Source organism: Pteropus medius, unplaced genomic scaffold (assembly GCF_902729225.1).
Source record: "Pteropus medius unplaced genomic scaffold, Ma_sr-lr_union100, whole genome shotgun sequence".
Lineage (NCBI taxonomy): Eukaryota > Metazoa > Chordata > Mammalia > Chiroptera > Pteropodidae > Pteropus > Pteropus medius.
Window position 1 is genome coordinate 49,846,468 of NW_024340849.1, and position 22,540 is coordinate 49,869,007.

The window sequence follows — 22,540 nt, forward strand, 5'->3', positions numbered from 1 at the left end:
CAGTACTAAGGATATTTATTATTCTTAATGTCTGAAAAACATTTAGTAACAAAATTGTTATTATTGAAATTTCCTGGATTAGGGAGAGAGGTCTTAAAGAATAATTCCTTATATTCTACTTTTGATAAATGTGGAGAAGATGGAACCAGCTACCAAGAGAGCAAACAGAAGATGAGAAGCTAGTGTGTGTGTCATTTGGTTTGGAGGGGGAGAGGGAGAAGGAAGAAGGGAGGCAAGAACATGATTTTATTTAACACGAGTTGATTTTGAGGATCGGGTAGTGGAGATATACAATACCAATGCTGCAGACAGAGGTTTGAGAACTTTGGGAAGCATTAGCATCGGGAAGGATGTGAGATTTTCTCGCACAGGGCAGTCCTTGAAAGATGAAATCTGGAGAACACCAGCAGAGTTTTCTTTCTGAGGCCTATCTGTTGAACAACCTTTAGTATGTGCGTGTGTATGTGTGCGTGTGTGTGTCTGTTTGAGAGAAGAAATAAGTGGATAATTATAATACAGTATTAACTGTTTTTAATGAAAATGTTTTACTTTTTCCTTCCCCAAAATAAAGGAAAAGATATTTAAGATAATATGTTTGAAAATTATTGCCTTATTTTAACCCCACTATAATCTAAGACTATACCAATATTTCAAACTTATTCTATAAACTATGGGTGCAATACTGGTCTTTCCTAAGTAACAATAAGTAACTCACTGTTTTATTTCCTACTAAACAAATGAATTTTAATCCTAACTTTATTGTTTGAAAAATGGGATGAGATTAAGGAATAATTGAAGCAACATGATTAGTAAACTGGGTCAGAGAGAGTTAGCATCTTGAATTTAGAATCAAGATTTGTGAACCGACCCCATAGGGCCTCACCTCGGAGTCAGAGCTGTCCAGTTCAGCCAGAGTTGGAGCTTTGAGAAGCTTCTTCCGCTGCGCTGGCACCTGCTGTGCCACACGTAACCCATTTTCTTTCGTTTGTGACGTTAAACCTCCATTCAGCATTGATGCTTCCACAATGTTCTTTGGAGATTGAGGAGTAGTGACATCTGGTAAAAGAAAGAAGAAAGCTTACCTTTTCTTGAGCCAAGAAAGGTAATCAGTGGACCACACCTACTTTCCCACGTACCTGCACTCGGAAACACACACTAGGTGACAAGGCATGTCTATGTCACACAAATACAACACAGAGGATTGATAAAATAATGCCTATATGTAAAAAATATTTTTGTTAGACATTAACTGTTGGATTCAATTAAAGGAAATTTTTAACTGACTAATATAGTCACACCTATAGATTAGAATTTAGAGCTGGAAAAAATCCTACAAATAGCTGATTTCAACTTCCTTATTTTTCAGTGGCCCAGAGAGGCTAAGTTTTACTTTATAGACTCAAAAGAGCTAGTGATAGATGGATCCAAGTGATGGCATGCATAAAACCTTGTGAGGCATATGGCTGTAAGATATGAAAATGGTTTGATTTAAAATAGCTAATAATCTATATTCATATAAACATGAACTCAAAGAATCTGGGATACATTCCCTCTGATGAAGCTGATTTAGATTATTCAGAGCTTAAGCTTGGATGGGAAGGCAATATAACAAATGAAAAAACTGCAGCAGTACAGGGCAGAGTGTAGAGTACAGAGTACAGAATACAGAGCACAGACTACAGAGTACACAGTGTATAGCTTATAGAGCACAGAGTTTACAGTACAGTACAGAGTATAGAGTATACAGTACAGTAAGATGCAGAGGGTTTTGGTTCAAAGTCTAGCTCTGCTGCTAGTTACCTAACTTCTTGCTTCTTCATCTGTAAAATGTGCTAAAAACAGACATGGGTTTGTTGTGAGGATTAAATTATCAACTGCATATAAAATACTTAATGCTGTGTATAATAAAGGCAGTGCACAATGCATGTTAGCAATTATTAACACTGAGTTGTACCTCCATTAGCAAGTAAGTAACTAAGGCTCAGAGTGATTTAGCCACAGCTAGTATATAGCAGAGCTGATACCTGAATCTTGTTAGTATTCATTATAAAGGCCAATTTTTTTTGGTACTATAGCTTGTAATCTTCCAATGAAAGTGGAACTAATTTTCTTCAGTATTTCAAATGAAGTGTTAAACATGGACTAAGTTTAATAACTACTAAATTAGAATATTTAAAAGTAAGAAAAAGCAGTTACTGCATAATTTAAGTTTTGGACTAGCGCCATGGACTGATTTGTGCACATGGAACAGTCTATGAAGGCCCTGTAGTTGAAGAGAAAGGGTACATTAGGCACTAAAGTGAAAAAGACATGATTAATGCTCCTTTAGGAGGGGAAGGCATTGTAACTGAAGTTATTATAAAATATAAGAATGTCCTATTTATAGTAGCTTCCCCTCCGACCTCTCTATGCTTGAAGTATAAGAAGTAGATGTCCAGGAAACATTCAGTATATAAGTGTGTTCTAATATAGCCTTCCTTGACATTGTTTAAAAGAATCATGTAAATTACTTATTATAAATGATGCATATCTAATTTAGTATTTACAATTTCTTCTTATTTTTAAGAGATCAAGAAGGCCAAAGAACATGCCCTTATGGACTGAGTAAGTAAGGAAGAAAGGAGGAAAGGAAAAAAAGAAGGAAAAAGACAGACATACCTGTTAATCATTTATCATTTTACATAAAATTTGTAATAAAAAACTTGACAACACATACTTTTTTATTTTTACCTTTTTTTTTTTTTCTGTGTGTAATAAAGGCAGCGCACTATGCATGTTAGCATTTTTTATTACCTTTCCTGGTATTAAGTAACTTGAACAAACATATAATTGGGGAAGGAGGTATAATACTGAAGAAGATGAAAAGGCAAAAACGGGAAGTTTTTACACAAATTATAAAGGTTAAAATCTTTAAATAAATCTTTCATAAAGAGGTGTAGAAAGCAGTAGGCTGCCACACTTAGGAGAGTAATTTAAAAGTTTCCAGAAAGCAAAGGAAGAAATGGTTGGGCTAATTGATTAATTCTTATTCAAGAAAAAAGGTAGTGTTTAAATATAGTCTTGAAGTATATTTTAAAAAATCTTATTCTATAGTGTGTATTATTTTATGCACTTCCTATAGAAATGTTCACGTTGTTGTAGTAGTCTTTCAACAGAAAGCACAAAGTTAAAATTACACACATCTACCCACCCCTCTCAGCTAACCATATTCCAGGCAAGGCTCCCAAACCAGATGTAAAGTGAGAAAAAGAACAGACTCCGATTCCCAGGGCTCAAGTTCCTACTCTACCAGGTCAGAGCTTCCCTAAGGGGGAAACTACCAGTAGTGCATAGAGGAACAAGGAAACAGTTTAATGGCTATATATTTATTATAATGTTTCAGAAAAAAAAATTACTAAATCAGACATATGATTTTATGGATGTTTCTGCTTAAGACATTTTAAAAAGTCATTTATGGTAGATTAAAAAAATTTAAATAGTACTGGTGACAAGAACTTAAGTCTGGCAAAAATCATGAGGGTATTATTTGAACTGAAGTTTAGAAAAAACTGTCAAATGACATGAGGTGATTTCATATAAGTTCATTTCATTCTCAATGCAGGGGATTTGAGAAATTACCAAATAGCTCTCTAATTGCCTAAACATTGTATTTGAGCTCACCGACTGAGACTAGCAAAATAAACACTTGTACTAAATTGAAAGTTTTGAGACAAATGGAATTAATAAAAAATATGCTATGTAAGTCAGGTATCAGAATAATCTCCACATATAAGACTAATACTATTTGTGATTTCATTACATATTACATATTTGTGAAAGACCCAGTTGAACATATTTTTAAGAGATTTTTTTAAGTAGATTGATTATTCTTTTCTGTTCAAATGAATAAATCCTCATTATTGTTTCAGTGTATCAAGTGAGAAAACCAAACATTTAGATAAGGCTTTGTACTTCTATAAGACAGAACTTCTTGAGAAAAAACTGGTGATATTTATAAGTAAGCAAAATATTTAAGATGCTAGACATGGTTTTAGAGGTCACATATCTCTAAGGTCACATATCTCTAGAGGTCACAGGTTCAGAATCTAAAATGCATAACCATAATATTAAATAATTTATGTACTAACTTTATGTGTTAGATATACCAGCTGCTGCCTTATTTAGTTGGAAGAAATATAACTGGGGTACAGATTATATATTTAATATTTGCATTGGATAAAGAAATTATACTTACCTTAATTAATACTGAATGAATTTTTAAGATTTTCCACTAAGAAATAATATTTCTAAGACACATCTAAGCAACTTATTATGACTTATTCTAAACTTAAGTTTAGAGGCATTATCTATATTACATGTTTAAATATTTACTCCTTGGTTCTTTAATTTTTCAGCTTAGAGAAGAAATCATTCTAATCTTTGCATTGAGGTTAGAAGAATGTATCAATATTTTTCATTTATAATTGGGACATTTTAATTGATTAGTTAAAATGCTATGATAAAAACATAAAAGTAGCACAAGAAATCGAGAATGAAGTATATGGAAATCGTGAAGTATAGTAAGGTACAAAATAAATTATAGCAAACGATAAGTGTGAAAGCAAATAAAAATGTTTTGCTACTCTTTTATATCAAGGGAGTTAAGTACCAATAGCCTTCTTCCCAACACAGAACCCATCATATAACCTATAAGAAGACAAAATACACCTATATATAATGTATGTGTGGGCATGCAAACTGTCTAGATCAGCCACCTGTGCCTAATTTGTGTTTAGGTAGCCAGCCACTCCCATACAGTCCAAATGAAGGAAACATCTTTAGTAGATATTTAGGGGACAGAGTCTGTAATATATATCGCCAACTTTTGGAGATTAGCAGTAACGTATATCTTCCAAAACATTTCTGAGTTTATTTTCCAGACCAATTTTTTAAACAAGATTACTCTGAAAATGGTTGATAAAATAAAAAACATTTCAAATGGGTAAAGAAAATAGAAAAAGCTCTTCAGTGGTCAGTCAAAAGTAGTAGTCATGCCTGAGATCCATAAATATGAACAGAAATTTAAAAAACAGTTGGGAACTAGTTTAGCAGTTGAAAGCTACTCAGTAAATATTCATAGACAGACTATGATACTAGACCTCTCTGGCTCTTTAAATATGAACTTGCATGCCAACAATTCCATGGCATATAAAAGAAAATTCTGGAAGAAAATACTAGTCCCAACATGTCTCATTTTATGGCAGCTTCCAAATTTAAAAATTCTAATTTGCAAAATAATTTATTGGGATTGAATTGGCTTGGAAAAATCGCTCATATATAGTTTAAAAACTCAAATTAAAAAGAGGGCTGATTTTACGGATCAAATTTCGTCACTAATAGTTACTTGTTTCACTACTAATCTCTGTCTACTTAACAGAAGTGGTCTAAACTTGTACTACAAACCAAGGACACATATTACAACCAAAGCTGTTACAATGCTGTTCTGTTTTTATATTCTACCAGCGGTCCCCAACCTTTTTGGCACCAGGGACCAGTGCTGTTATGAGAATCTAATGCCTGATGATCTGAGGTGGAGCTGAGGCTGTGACACTACTGCTGGGGAGCAGCTGCAAATACAAATGAAGCTTTGCTCCCTTGCCATCCACTCACCTGCTTGTGGCCCTGTTCCTAATAGGCCACGGACCAGTACCAGTTTGTGGCCTAGGGGCTGGGGACCCCTGCGCTAAATCAGCACTCAGAATCATTTGCGACTGGGCTCTATCTACAGGGAGCAAAGTGTTAGAAAAGCTATCTCTTGCCCATCAACTGAGGAGCAGTAGTCCTCTAAAGTAGCTGTGTAGTTAATTAAATGCTTTAAAAAAGAACAAAAGCCAAAACTTTGTTTCTTGAAAGTTTTTCCTATTCTCTCAGGCGAAGTTCTGTTTTAGATTTTGACATTATTGCTTTAGAAGAGTGTGGGTGAGTGACAACAACTATAAGGATCGGCAGCCATATTCTATAACCATAGGTATGGCATAACAGTTCTTCCACAGTCCCTTGGTAGGCAACAGATTTATTGCAGTTTTAATTTTTTAAAAGTATATTGTTTTCCAATAACCAGAAAGTTTTATTTTACTGACCATAGCTTAGAAGAAGCCTTTTAATTTTCTTTTTTGACATGTTTAAACAAGCAGATGAATGAAATGTATTTCATGGAAACCACGAAATCCATGTCAGGTGTGAAAGTGCTTTTTTTTTTTTACCTGACAAGTCAAAACTGTAAGACATGCTAAGTGGCCGCACTGCTGAAAAAAGAAAACAAAAATAAAAAGAAAATAATTCAGCTGTTAGGAATATACAAGGAGAGCGAAAAATGGGGGAAGATTCAACAAGAGCAATAGTGGCACATTTCAGACTTTAAGGCAGAAGGCAGTGAATAAAAATCTAAAATATAATGAAACCATGAGTCTTAGTTTCAATTCTATCACCAAGACTTGAAATGGAGTAACAATAAAAGAAAAACAAAAACTTTTAAAGAACATGTTCAAAATAAAAGCATGATAAAGATACACACATTTTAAAGAATCATAGGATAGGATTTTTGACTTAAATATAAAATGTATTAAAAGAAAAAAATAGTCATGTTTAAAAACATGGTTTCAGGGAACATACAAAATCTTTAAATTTAAGGATAAATATGTTCTTATAAAATTAATTCAGGATGAAAATTTGGCTTTCTGCTTAAAGGTGAAATATTTTATTTAAAAATCTCATTCAAGAACTAGCAGCATTACAATTTGTCAATAAACTGTCTATTGTAGGCAGTATAACCTAGTAGTTGAAAAGAGGACTCAGGAGCCAGAATGCCTAAATTTGAATCTGAGCTCTGCCACTTACTAGCAGTGTGATTCTGGGCAAGTTACTTAACCTCTCTGTGCTTCAGTTGCTTCATCTGTAAAATGGTAATAGCAGTACTTCATGGGATTGTTATGAAGGTTAAATGATTTCATACAAAAAAAAAGGTGCTCGGAACAGTGCTTGGCACATAGCTAATTTCTTAAGAATAAACTTATTTCCTGCTGAAATCGTTTGTTTTTAAATTTTTATTACATACTAAAAACTGTTGAATTGTATACTTTAAATGGGTGAATTTTATGGTAGGTAAATTATACCTCAATAAAAATGTTTTAAAAAATGTTATTACAAAGATTTGATGAATTTGCATATTCATGACAGTGAGAATTATCTATTTTCACTACAGCCCAAAATTCTTACCAGGACTGTCTATTCTATGACTCAGGCTCAGGGAGGACAGGCACCTTTGTAGTCATAAGAGAACAGAACTTCAGGGCTAGTGGGGAGAGAAGGACAGGCATATCAGGCGGAATATCTCCCCAGGTCATTCCAGGTAGACTGCCTATGGAGTTCTAACACTCAAATTTAATAGAATGCAAGTATCTCTCAATATGTTTTTTGGCAGATGCTTTGAAAGGAACAACTTATATTTACAACTCAAAGTCTCAATATAGTATTAAAAAAATGATGTGAAGGAAAAGCATTGAGTTACATCCCAAACACAACTTAGCAAGATGTCAGAATCATATGTAGATGTGTTTTAAAAAGCACTTGTGTCAACAAAGGGGATGTGAATCTTAAATGGGACAAAAAAAGGAACTATTTGTTTACAATCATACTATTGTTTGATCAGGAAATAATATTTCAGATATTTCATCCTAATATAAAATTAGAATGTAACTTTTAAATAAGCATTTTACTGTTTTGTCTTGTAGAAAAGTGGTTTAGGGATTTTGTGTTGATGAGAATAATCCTCCATGCACCATTAAAAAATTTCTGCATTTCTAAACTCAAATACTATCAACTCTAGGTTTCTCTAATTATGTATAGCAAATAAAATACTACATATTCTCAAAGCACTCATCTCTATTCTCTAATACCTTCTTATTCCACTCTTCTCTGATACATGAATAGATCTTCTGAAATAAGACTGACTACTACATAAGAAAGAGATGCTACTGTTTTCTGGAAGATGAGTTTCAGATTTTTCCCAAGCTCTGTATACAACAAAGAAGACAACAACTGAGCATCACAGCAATTAAGGCGTTTAGCAAAAAGATGCTTTTAAAGGAACAACTTATATTTAAAATCCCAAATCTCAATACACTATGAGATGTTAGGAAAAAGAAAATGATCGAATATGAACAAAGATTATGTACAACAAGAGTAATTTCAGACATAATAGGAAAAAAATTTTGAAATAGTCTGTAAAACAATAGCGAAATAGGTAAAAAACAAAACAAAACAACCCCCCCCACAATTTAGACATATGGAAGGATATCATATCCTTATAAATAATGTTTTGAATCATACTTAATGGCATGGGAAGATGTTCATTCACATACAATGTCAAATGAAGAGGAAAATACTGTACATACAGTTTTCATTTTATAATATACAAGTAGATTTGCAGTGAATGCCTAATCTAACCTGACCGAACTCCCCAAAACAAAATGGTATAGTAAAAATCAATACAGAGAAATAATGAGCCCAAATCCTTTACTGTCCAATTAAACTACTACCCTACAATACCATTTTCTTATTTTTCCATAGTAGTTCTCTCTTTTCTCAAGAAAAATGCACATACATGCACTTTTTGAAATTTGCATAATTTTCTTATATTTCAGGGGATTCAGAGATCCTCCTCAGGCCCATTCAAGGACTCCCAGAATTAGAACTCTTGGTTCACATGGTTTATATGTTTTGGCTCATTATTATATAAATGTTCATATGAATTTGTCACTTTGAATGCTTTAAACATAATTTTTAAGAGACAACACTTGCTGCCATAAAAATTGGACAGGGATAAACTGAAACAACTTTTACTTTGTAGCTTTGTAACTGCAAGGTACATTCAAAGATTTCAACACCTATGATAGTATTTTTTTACAGCTTCGTCCCTATACTAGGGACTGGGGACACAATAAAATGGACATGGGCCCTGCCATCATGAAGGTCACAATGTAACGGAAGGGCCAAAAGTCAAAGGATATCAATAGGGAGTGAAGGAAGAGTTCAGACCAGGAAGCAGGGAAAGCAGTCAGAGCTGATGCAATAAACTAAACAAGAAAAGATGACAGCCTGGGTCAGGATAGTGGCTGTTGGGCTAAAGAGTGGAAGACCAGGAAGATTCAGAAGTAAAACTAACAGGCTTGGCTGATAAAAGTCAAAGATGATGCTGAGGTTTCTTTCTTGAGCACACTGAGATGGGGAAACAGGAGCAGATGGTTTGGGGAGAAACCAGATGAGTTCACTTGAGGACTTGTTGAGCTTGTCTTGCTTGTAGAATATGAGAAGGCCCTATCTAGCAGACAGATAAATGTATGGGTGTGAACTTTTAGAGAAATCTGTACTGTAGACTGGGAACTGGAAGATAGTCAGAAACAAAAGCCATGGTAAAGGGTGTGTGGTTGCACAGGAAAAAGTGAGCCCAAGATAGAAACTTGAAGTACCAAAAAGAGTCTGAAAGAGGTAGTAAAAGAGATCAGAGGAGAAAACTAGGGAGAGTGTGGTGTCACAGAACCGATTCCTTTCCTGTTCAGGTGCCATTATAATCTATTTTCCTAACGGAAGTTTCTCTGAATTCTTTGAGCATCTTACAAATTGAAGGAGAGCTGTAGAAACAAAATGCTTACAAACATTTTATAATATGGTCTATCTATAAATAAAGATCAATGTGTGCTCATAGCATACATTAAAAACATTAAATATAATAAATAAAAATGAAGTTTGAGAATAAGTTAAGTGATATCAGATAACTGATGCTTTCATTACATAATACCATATCTTTAAACCCATATTTAAGACAACAGAAACTTAAAACTATATATCTATGATCTATATTTCTAAAATATAATTACTTATTTTTGCACATTACAATTTATAAAGTATTTTGACCAAAGTCTTATTTAATCCTTACATAAAAGCCATATTATAGGTTTAGAGAAATTTTTACGTCCTTCTGCTGACAAAGAAACCAATGCTCCGAGAGATGAAGACACTCTCCTAAAACCACAGTCTACAGAGATTGGCAGAATTCTTTCCACTATGCTATGATGCTCTTGCATAGCTCAGTATTATATAGGAAAGTATTAAGTAAGTGTGAGGGTGTGTGTGTGTCCGTGTGTGTGTGTGAGAGAGCAGAGAAAGAGAGAGAGGGAGGGAGGGAGAGAGAGAGAGAGAAATGAACAAGGAATGAGAACTGCATGGACTACCCTGACTTTGCACCATTATATCATTATTTTTCACTGGGATGGTTGTATAAAGACACTTTTTCAAGTGGACGACTCTAGAACAGGAGCGTGGTAAGCAGCTGACTCACCTAATCTGCTATGTCTAATCTCTTCTGGTGAGACAGGCCGCAGCTTCCTTTCTGCTTTGATTTCTTCTAATATTCTTTCATGTAGGCTCCGTGGCCGTGGTGGGGTGGGTTTCAGTTTTCTGGCTGAGGCCTTAAAAAAAAATCATAATGGTTGGAGACTTTGAGTAGTTGTTCTTAAATAATTTTTACTAAAGTCCATTCATAGTATAGTATTATGAAACTATATTATATTGATGGCATCACTGCTTGATAAAAGACTATTTTCAAGTCATTATCAAGATTTCTAAACAATAGGGAGATTATTGAATTTCACCAGGATTTAGTCATATGTGCTCAACTAATTTAAATGAAACAATTTTGCTAAAGTTATAATTATGTTTCCTATTCGTAAGCATGATAGGCAATCAACTGAAATGCAATCTATACTTTATCTAATACTATTATTGTTTTGAAACTAATATTTTTGAGTAAGTCACCACAACCTTCTTAGATTATTACTATTATTTTCATTCTATAGCTGAAGAAATAAACGCTCTGGTAGGCTAATTAACTTGCCCAGAATCAAGTGGCTGCTAAACTTTGGAGCTAGTGTAGAAATCCAGGTTCACCTGATTCCATGCTTTCTCTGCTGAACCATGACCTGCCTTCTTAAAATCATTTCACAGATGGACTCTTTTTCTTCTTTTAAAAAGATTTATAAAAGGGGTCATTAATCATGCTTTAGATGTAAAACACTGGGACAGAAATACCATTCCCTTTCCAGTTAATGAATGTACACAGGTTTGAGAGGCTTTGGTGAGCACTGGCTATCAAGCCAAGAGGAAAAGAAGTGAAGAACAGAGAAACAAAACTAATATTCATCCAGATTAGAATATTCTCACTCCACGGTCACCAGAAAATACTCTGGTAAGATAGGAAGATAATTAATATAAAAGTGGATGTACAACAGAGTGGGTTTATTGTAAAATAGTATCCAAATGACAATTTAATCAAGGAGGTTATTAGCACTACAGAGTAAACTGGAAGGAGAGCCCACACTAGGAACAACTTGGTATTATATTTAGCCATTATTTTAGGAGGTATTTGTCCAGATTTTGTACCATAATTCAGGATGTTTTGAGTTAAAACATCCTAAGACAGCCTTGTAATGAATAAATTTTAAGTATTTTTTTGTGACTTAAATGTAATTCACAGTTGGGCTTCATCATTCTGAGAATAAAAGCTCAGGGTAAAAACTAACCACTTTAAGAGCCAAGTTCTAGAGATCACACCCTAGAGGAGAATAATGCATTCTGTGAACTCCAATCAAGAGGAATATGTCAAATTACATACTGGATTTAAAGGAGGTCTTGATCTGATGAAGTCCAGGATAATTTCATGAGCACTTTTTTTTAACCGAGGAGGAATATCGCCATTTACCTGAAAAAAGAAAAAACAGAAAATTCTCTGACTATATGATTATATTATAAATTTCTAGGTACAGCTGTTATCTCAACACGTCACAAAATTACTGAAGTAATTTGTATTGTAGTAATGTAATCTGGCTCTACCAAGGGCACATTTAAAATCATTAAAATGAGAGTAAACGACTGTGCAATTTAGAGCAAAAATAACTACTGTCAAAACTGAAAAAATTCCAGGTTCACTTTAGTTCTATGATTTGGGGAAATTATATATAAGATACATCCTTTCCAACAAGTTTCTAAAGTTATAAATGTGAATGAAATCAATAATATTATGCTTATTGATTATTTTATAATTTAAAAAGACTTTTACCTCTTATTTTCATCTTTGTACAAGACCTAGTTAACAGGAAGGACTGGTGCTGTGATTCACATTCACACAGATAAAACTCAGCTCAGAGCAAAGATGGTATCTGCTACATTCAAAGAACTAGTAAGTAGAAGAGTTTCTTTAGAGCCCAGGTCTATCTCTGACTCCTGCTCTTTATGTGTTACAAAAAATATTTTCAAGAAATTTAAGAAAGCCCCAGAAACCTACACTCAAAAAATAACAACCTAGCCTCACATTCTGAATACTCAGAAGGCACAGTTGTAACTATTTTGTCTTGTTTATTTCCTAGTCTTATATAAAAAAAACTCTATAACACTTTCCCTCCTCTACTCTGGCGCCTTATTCTTTGATTACTTCCTTATATTTTAATAATTCTGCAATATAAATCTTACTGAAGAGGAGAAAAAGACAATTTGGTTATTTTTCTAACATCATGGTTGATTTTTTAAATTTTGACAGGTTAGATGTTTCTATGCGCTTCACAATTTGTTATTGAAAACGTCATGTAAAATTTTAGAATTATTATAAAATTTGATTAAACCTTTTTCAAGTATTTTCTAATGGGAACACTATTTTAACGATCAGTTGGTCGTTAATTATAAATTTTGATTTTTTTGTCACTGTCACTATTTTGTGTCAACTAAGAAATAAAGTTAAATTAAAAAAAAAAAAGTACTTCAATGCTGCTCCCAGGCCCAGTCCCCTCCCCAACTGAGATCACCCTATCTAAGTTCAGGGTGTTTGACCAGCCTTTTGGACCCCACACAACATCCACTCCCCTCTTCTTCCCTATGCCCCACCTCCCAGCCCTGAATGAGGCAGGAACACCCTCTGGCAAGATTAAGGAGAAAAAACTGCTTGAGGCCAGCCATGCTTGTGACTGCTGGTACCTGGTTTAAGGAGGGCATGCAACCAGCAGCAGAGCTGGAGGCCTATGTGGTGTGATCCCTACCTGTGGATTTCATGTTACATAAGATACTTTCTAAATATCCTTATTCTATAAAAACAATTTACTCAGACTTTTCTATTATTTTCTATTCTACCTCCTGAACAGGATATTATATAATTTTCTAGCCATTTTTCATATGCTTTTACTTTAATGTTCTTTCCATCACAACAGCAGAGTTGAGAGAATGGATTAAATAAAGCCAAGGTTCTAAGTTCCATCCCCAAACAAGTGCATTAACTTCAATTTCCTCACTAGTCAGAAACTGTATCCTGGATTCCAATTAGAAAATGTGCATCAGTGCTCACAAGGGAGATGCCAGGACCGGATGGATGTGTCAGTGAGTCTTTACTTGCAGGAAGAAAAGTAACTTTGTGCAGATACCATTCTTCTGCTGGGTCAGTGAAATAATATACTTTCATATAAATACAGAACACGAGTAGAAACAAGCTCTCTGAGCTGCAATGGTAAATAATTTCTAGATGAACACAAATAGTAGACCCAGAAGTAAATAAGATTAGTTATAGAAATCGATCCTTTGAACCACATGCCTTAAATGGATAACTTCTAAACAGATGTTAAATTCCTACATCTTTATTTTTAAAGGTGAGTTATTTGAAGTTATCTGTTAGAATTAAAACATTTTACTCATTTGAAAAAAGTCAACTGAAATGTTTTACACTTCTATAACTTAATATTCTGAATAATATCCGACATGGCTAAGCCATTCAATTCCTACCATCATCACCACAAATATACAGAAAAAAAAAAAAGGATTACTATGGTATAGTTATGTAGCTTTTTAAATTTATTTTTATTTATTATTTATTATTATTTATGCCTACAGCACCTGGTCTTCTAAGGTGGTCTCCCACCCAAGTACTAACCAAGCCTGACCCTGCTTAGCTTCCGAGATCAGACATCAGGCTTGTTCAGGGTGGCATGGCCGTAGACCATGGGCCATCGCTCCACTGGGGCATGAATCCAGGACCTTCTGAGTGTAAAGCAGACATGCTAACTGTTACACTTTGGAACCACATCCTATAGTTATGTAGTTTAAACTGGAGGATGAAATTAAAAACATCTCAACAAAGTGCTTCAGGTACAAATGAACCATGGGTGAAAAACCTTTGTATTTACTCTTTACAAAAATATGTATTTAAAGAAATTAGAAAGTGGCACTATATTGATAACAGTAAAACATTTTTTAATACCCAATTTTTGAATGATTAAGTATGAGTAGCTGAGTTTCCACTCTCATTTATCAGGTATGTATAAGAAAGTAATCAAAATCTTAGCCCGTTAGTCTAAAACTTTCCCTACACGAAACTGAACACCACTAGAAGTTCCATCTGCCCAGTTCCTTGCATTGGTGCTCAGCATGCACTTATCCAAGTGAACTATACAAAATTAGCCAGAGAAAGAAAAAGGAAAATAACAATGGCTACCATGAAACAGAAACATCTATAGATTTTCCTTCACTTCCTACCCAAAACCTTCAAGCTGAAAAAATTTTATTATTTATACCTAAATATACTAGGTAGAAGTGGCAAGCAGATGCATCACCGATAATTATCATAAAGGATACATTTAAAAAACCACCTGTCATTCTGAAACTCTGAGCCATCAATGAACAAAAAGTTTAAATAACTTGATCTTTGAAAAAGCATAATTTTTTTTCTATTTTTTGTCTTAAGTAAAGCAGACCCACTAATGATGAAATAAGCCCATGACTAAAAATGTATAAAGCCAATATATAGTTTAGTGATTAATACTGGGCCCCTAATCAAATTTCTCTCCCAGCTTTGTTCAGGTATAACTGACAAACAAAAATTGTATATATTTTAGCCATTACTCTCTTAGCAAATTTCAAGTATATTATTAACTATAGTCACCATGCTGTACATTAGCTCCCAAGAACTTATTCATCTAATAACTGAAAGTTTGTACCCTTTGACCAGCATCTCTCCATTTCTCCCACCTGACAGTGATTTGTCTTTGTGTGTCTGGCTTATTTCATGTAGCATGATGTCCTTCTAGTTCATTCATGGTGCTGCAAATGGCAGGATTTCCTTCTTTTTTATGGCTGAATAATATTTCACTATATATGTATACTATATTTTCTTTATCTATTCATCCACTGATGGACATTGAGGTTGTTTCTATATCTTCGCTATTGTGAATAATGCTGCGGTGAATGTGGAAGTGCAGATATCGAAGATCCTGATTTCATTTCCTGTGAAAATACAGTTGGCCCTTGAATAATGTGGAGGTTAGGAGTACCAACTTCCCATACAGTTGAAATCTGCATATAACTGCAATCAGCCCTGCACATACTCAGATTCCCAGCTGTGGAGCTGATCCTTAAACAGCGTGGGTTTGAACTGCGTGGGTAAATTGAACTCTGTGGGTCAACTGAAAAAAATCCATGTATAAATGAACCCACATAGTTCAAATACGTGTTGTTTAAGGGTCAAATGTACATGCAGGAGTAGAATTGCTGGATCATATGGTAGTTCTATTTTAATTTTTTTGAAGAGCCTCTATACTGTTTTTCTTAAAGGCTATATCAATTTTACATTCCAACAACAGTGTACATGGGTTTCCTTTTCTTACCCCCCTTGCAACACTTGTTATCTCTTGTCTTTTTGATAACAGCCATCTAACAGATGTGTGATGATAGTTCACTGTGGTTTTGATTTGCATTTCCCTGATGACCAGTGATGCTGAATGCGTTTTTCATACACCTATTGGCCATTTGTACATCTTCAGATTCTTTGCCCATTTTAAAATTGTTTTTGTTTGTTTGCTATTGAGTTGTATGAGTTCCTTATATTTTTGGTATTAACCTCTTATCAGGTATGTGGTTTCCCTAAACAAATTTCAAAAAAGCTTCTTTTTATTAAAAGAAAAACAAATACCTCTGACATTGATGCAAATTCTCCTATATATAAGCAGCAGTTACAAACAATAAGACTAAAACAACAAAAAATGCAATAAAGACATAAAACAACTACAAGTAAAAAAAACAGCATAATCCTAACTATATTCCAAACACTTCTTAGAGAACTTTTTACCTTAGAACTTTTAAAAAATTCTCATTTGACCTATGCAGCAACCCTATGGTATAGGTACTATTACCTCTGTTACAAAGATGAGAAATTTAAGGCATATAGAAGTAAAGTAACATGCCCCAATGCTACAGAGTTAATGGCAGGACTAATATTCAAACAGTTACCATACTTCCAGAGTCAACACTCTTAAGCATCATACATACTGCCTAAAACACATTTAAAAAGATGTTTGACCTTACTCATTAAGAAATGCAATATTAAATAAGATTGCAATTTCACCTGTAGACTTGGTATATAATTGAAGGAGAAGAGAAGGGTCTCAGTCTTTATATAATGCACGTTGAGCCCTCCTTCTGAGCTCCCAAGCTCATTTTACAAGGCCACCATTACCCTGATTTCAAAACCAGACGAAGACATTACAAAAAAGAAAATTATAGGCTGATATCCCTGATGGATGTAGAGGCAAAAATCCTCAACAAAATAGTAGCAAATCGAATTCAGCAAAACATTAAAAATGTCATACACCATGATGAAGTGAGATTTATTCCTGGGATGCAAGGCTGGTTCAGTCTCCGCAAATCAATGTGATACACCGCATTAACAAATTTAAAGTTAAAAATCACATAATCATATTAGTAGATGCAGAAAAAGTGGTTGATAAAATCCAGCATCCATTTATGGCAAAAATTCTCAGCAAAGAGAGAACATACCTCAACATAATAAAGGCCATATATGACAAACCCACAGCTAATGTCGTACTCAGTGGGGAAAAATAAAAAGTGTTTTCCTTTTTATTTTTCCCCCAGGATCAGGAATGAGACAAGGATGTCCACTTTCACCACTTTTATTCAACATAGTATTGGAAGTTCTAGCCATAGCAGTGAGACAAGAAAAAAATAAGCATTCAAATTGGAAAAGAAAAAGTAAAACTGTCCTTACTTGCAGATGACATGATACCATATATAGAGAACCCCAAAGATTACACCAAAAAACTTAGAGCTGATAAATCACTTCAGTAAAGTAGCAAGACACAAAATTAACATTGAGAAGTTGGTTGCATTTTTACACACCAATAATGAACTATAGGAAAGAGAAATTAAGAAAACAATCCCACTTACAGTTGAATCAGAAACAATAAAATACCTAGAAATAAATTTAACCAAGGAGGTAAAAGGCCTGTATACCTGTAATTACTATGCTGTACACCTGAAACTAATATAAAACAATATTAAATGTCAACTCTAATTAAAAAAAAAAAAGACAGACATACAGACTGAAAGTTACGAGACCGAAAAAGATATTTCACAAAAATAGAAACAAAAAAGCTGAGGTAGCAATACTTATATCAGACAACAGACTTTAAAACAAAGGCCTTAGTAAGAGACAAAGTAGGATCCAATAATTCCACTTCTGGTTATTTATCTGAAGAAACCCCATAAACTAATTCAAAAAGACAAATGCATGTCTATGTTTATGCAATATTATTTACAATAGCCAAGATATGGCAGCAACCTAAGTGTCCATTGATAGATAAATGGATAAAGAGGTGGTACATATATACAGTGAAATATTACTCAACTATAAAAAAAAAGAAATCTTGTCACTTGCAACAACATAGATGGACCTATTATGCTAAGTGAAGTTAGACAAAGACAAATGTCATGTCATTTCATTTATATGTGAAATCTAAAGAACAAAATAAACAAAAACAGAAACAAACTCATAGATATAGAGGGCATTTTGATGGTTGCCAGATGAAAGGGTTGCTGGGAGAATGAATGAAAAAGGGGGAGAAATTAAGATGTGCTAATTGCCAGTTACAAAAACAGTCACAAGGATGTAGAGCATAGCATAGGGAACATAGTCAATAATGTAATAACTATGTATGATGTCAGATGACTACTAGACTTATTGAGGTGATCACTTCATCAGTTATATAAATGTATAAGCAGTATGTTGCACTCCTGGAACTAATATAATATTGCATGTCAACTGTAATTAAAAAATAAAAATGATTAAAAAAAAGAAGAATGGTAAACTTAGCTACATAAGTATAAAAGCCAATGTTGCTGCACTTTGGTATGTAATTATCCTTTTGTTTTTCCAATACAATTGAAAGGCCAATGTATAAAACAAAAATGAGAAATGTATAAAACAAAAATGAGAAATCAATAATCCAATAACAGGCATGCAAATTATAAATTAGACATAACTGATGACAACTGTAACATAATGGGGCAATACACTATTTAAAAATGCATTTTTGTACACTATTAAAACTAATCTGGCATTAATTCAATCTTGATTATTATGAAGTTATCAATTATAATCTCCAGGTAACCACTAAGAGAAATGCTAAAAAGTCCACAGAAAAATAAATGAGAAAAGAATCAAAATAGTACAATAGGAAAAAAAAAATCACTAAAAAAGGCAGCAATGAGGAAATTGTAGAACAAAAGTGATCCAAAACATAGAAAATAAACAGCAAAAGGCAGAAGTCCTTTCTTATCAACAATTACTTTAAATGTAAAGAGAATACTCTCCAATTAAGAAATAAATTAGCAGAAAGGAAAAAGAAAACAGGATCTAATTATATGCTGTCTATAAGAGATTCACTTTAGATTCAAAGACATGATTAAGTGAAAGAATGGAAAAAGACATTCCATGTAAATTAGTAACCAAAAGAAAGATGGGGTGGCTACATTAATATCAGACAAAATTGACTTTCAGAGAAAAACTGTCACAAGAAACAAACAAAAAAAAGACATTTTATATTGATAAAAGGGTCAACACATCAAGAAAATATAACAATTATAAATATATATGCTCCAAAATACAGAGCTCCAAAATATATAAAGCAAACAGAACTGAAAGTATAAAAAGACAGTTATTCAATAATAGTTGGAGACTTCAATAATCCAACTACTACATAGAAGTTCAATAAGAAAAGAGAGGACCTGAATAACACCATAAATCAACTAAACAAACCAACTAACAACAACAGCAGAATACACATTTTCTTAAATGTACACGAAACATTCTCCGTATGTTAGGCCTTAAAACAAGTCTCAATAAACTAAAAACACTGAAATCATATAAAGTATGTTTTCCAATCACAAATAAATGAAAGAAATCAATAGAAGGAAAACGTAAAAATTCACAAGTATATACAATCTAAAAAACACAATCCTAACAAGCAGGTCAAAGGGAAAATTATGAGTGGAATAATAAAATACTGTGAGATAAATGAAAATAAAAACACAACATAAAAAACACATGAAATGCAGTGAGAACAGTACTTAGAGGGAAAGTAATAGTTGCAGACATCTACATTAGAAAAAGAAGACAGATCTTGAACACTCTCAAATCAATAACCTTACTCTATACCTTAAGGATCTAAGAATGAACAAAACCCATGGCTTGCACAAGAAAGGAAATGATAAAAATCAGAGAAGAGATAAATATAGCAAGGAACAGAAAAACAATAGATAAAATTAATCAAATTTAATTTTTAAAAAACGAAAGTCATTTCAATGAAAAAGTCAACAAAATCGACAAACCTTTAGCCAAACTGATCAAGACAAAAAGGGAAAAGATTCAAAATACAAACATCAGAGATGAAATCTAAGTGGGGACATTACTTATAAAATACAATGCATTATAAGAGAATACTATGATAATTGTACATTAATAAAATAATCTAGATGAGATGGACAAATTTCTAGAAAGACACAAACTACCAAAACTGAGTAGAAGGAAGGAATGAAGGAGGAAAGAGAGAGAGAGAAATGAAATAAATCTGAATAGACCTGTAACAGGAAAAGGAATTAAATCAGCAAATCAAAAATCTCCTAACAGAGAAAAGCCCAGAACCAGAAGACTTCACTGGTTAATTCTACTCAAATATTTAAAGAATTAACCTCAATCTTTCACAAACTGTTCCAAAAATTATAAAACTAGGTAACATTTCCTAACTTTTTCTATGAGGTCAGCATTACCCTGAAAGGAAGCCAGACAAAGATATTACAAGAAAACTGTAGGCCAGATCCCTCCCATGTACAGATCTTCAACAAAATATTAGTAAGCATAGTAAAAGGATTATACATCATGACAAAGTGGGCTTTACCCAGTAAATGCAAGGTGGTTCAACATATGAAAATCACTCAAGGTAACATGCTGCATTAACAGAATGAAGTAAAAGAACTCACACAATCGTCTTGATGGAGAAAATGAATTTGACAAAATCCAACACTCTTTCATGATAAAAACACTTGACAAACTTGGAATGGAAAGAAACTTCCTGAACATAAAAAGTCATTTATGAAAACCCATAGCTAACATCATGCTCAATAATGAAAGACTGAATGCTTTTCCCTCTAACATCAGGAATTCAACAACATGGATACCTACTTTCATTACTTCTGTTCAAAAATAAACTGAAGGTTCTAGCCAAGGCAATTAAAAGGCATCTAGATTGGAAAGGAAGAAATAAAAGTATCTCTTTTTACAGATGACATGAACATATAAATATGTAATATAAATATATACATATGTAATACAAATAGAAATAAAAATATAAAATGAAATATCCTAAATAACTCACCAAGAAAATTTAGAGCTAATAAACTCAGCAAAGTTGTGGGACCCAAGAGCAACACACAAATCAGTTGTATTTCTATACACTAGTAATGAATAATCTGGAAAAAAAATTAAGAGAAAAATCCCATTCACAGTAACATCAAAAAGAACAAAATACTTAGGAATAATTTTAACCAATGAATTGTAAGCCTTGTACCCTGAAAACTACAAAACATTACTGAAAGAAATAAAAAGAGACCTAAATAAATAAGAAGACATCCCATGTTCATGGATTAGAAGAAATAATATTAAGATGACATGACAACCTAAAGTGATCTACATATTCAAAACAATCTCTCCAAAATCCCAATGGTATTTTTTGCACACACTAAAACCCATCCTAAGATTCACATAGAATCTCAAGGAACCCCAAACAGCCAAAACAATCCTGAAAAAAGAAAAAGTTAGAGGACTCACACACACTTCCTGGTTTCAAAACTTATCACAAAGCTATAGCAATCAAAACAATGTGGGATGGGCATAAAGACTGACACAGATCTTGGTGTGTGGTGATGGACAACAGTCTAGTTTCATTCTTTTGCAGGTAGCTTTCCAGTTTTCCCAGCACCATTTATTGAAGAGGCTTTCCTTTCTCCACTGTAAGTTTTTGGCTCTTTTGTCGAAAACTATTTGCTCATACACACATCAAAATTAACTTAGAATGGATTCAGGACCTGAATATGAGATCTGAAACACTAAATTGCATAGAAGAAAACACAGGAACGAAACTCATGGACCTTGGACTTAAAGAAGATTTTATGAATTTGATCTCAAAGACAAGGGAAGTAAAAGGAAAAATAAATGAATGGGACTGCATCGAACAAAAAAGCTTCTGCACAGAAGAAGCTTTTTTTCCTCTCAACAAGGTACAGAGACAACCATCCAAATGGGAGAAGATATTTGCAAGCAATGCCTCTGATAAGGGCCTAATATCCAAAATATACAAAGATCTCATACAGCACAATAACAAGAACAAAAAAACCATCCAGTTAAAAAGTAGGCAGAGGACCTGAACAGACACTTCTCCTAAGAAGACATGCAACTGGCCAACAAACATATGAAAAGATACTCAACATTGCTAGCTATTAAGGAAATGCAAATCAAAACCACAATGAGATATTATCTCACACTTGTTAGAATAGCTATAATCAACAGGACAAGTAATAACGAATGTTGGAGAGGATGCAGAGAAAAAAGAACCTTCATACACTACTGCTGGGACTGTAAATTGGTATAGCCACTATGGAAATCAGTATGGAGGTTCCTCAAAAAGCTAAGAATTGATCTACCATATGATCCGGCAATCCCTCTACTGGGTATTTACCCCAAAGACTTGAAAACCCATATCCAAAAATACATTTACACGCTGATGTTCATAGCATCATTATTCATGGTGGTCAGGACATGGAAGCAACCAAAGTGTCCTACAATAGACGACTGGATAAAGAAGCTGTGGTACACATATACAGTGGTATATTACTCAGGCATAAGAAGAGATGAAATATTGCCATTTGCAACAATGTGGATGGACTTTGAGATAATCATGATAAACGAAATAAACCAGACAGAAAAAGTTGAAAACCACATGATATCACTTTTATGCGGGAAATAAACCTAAAAGCAACAAACAAATAGAGACTCATGGACATGGACAATAGACTAGTGGTTACCAGAGAGTAGGGGAGGAGGGGGAAGGGGAGAGGTAGATGAGTA

General features: G+C 33.6%; 1 protein-coding gene and 1 pseudogene across 4 annotated transcripts in view; both read right to left on the reverse strand.

The window, feature by feature from the left end:
* SPIRE1 (spire type actin nucleation factor 1) overlaps positions 1 to 22,540 on the reverse strand; it is a 195,359-nt gene that overhangs the window by 34,744 nt on the left and 138,075 nt on the right. For all 4 annotated transcript variants that reach the window (XR_005649344.1, XM_039846272.1, XM_039846281.1 and 1 more), the window contains 3 exons: positions 11,708 to 11,794; positions 10,376 to 10,505; positions 884 to 1,056 (listed from right to left, as the gene is read on the reverse strand). Coding sequence is in view for 3 of the 4 variants with exons in the window: in XM_039846272.1 (XP_039702206.1) it covers positions 884 to 1,056; positions 10,376 to 10,505; positions 11,708 to 11,794 (390 nt within the window). In the remaining variant the exon portion in view is untranslated. The remainder of the gene's footprint in view (positions 1 to 883; positions 1,057 to 10,375; positions 10,506 to 11,707; positions 11,795 to 22,540) is intronic.
* Positions 13,954 to 14,069, reverse strand: LOC120590645 (uncharacterized; annotated as a pseudogene).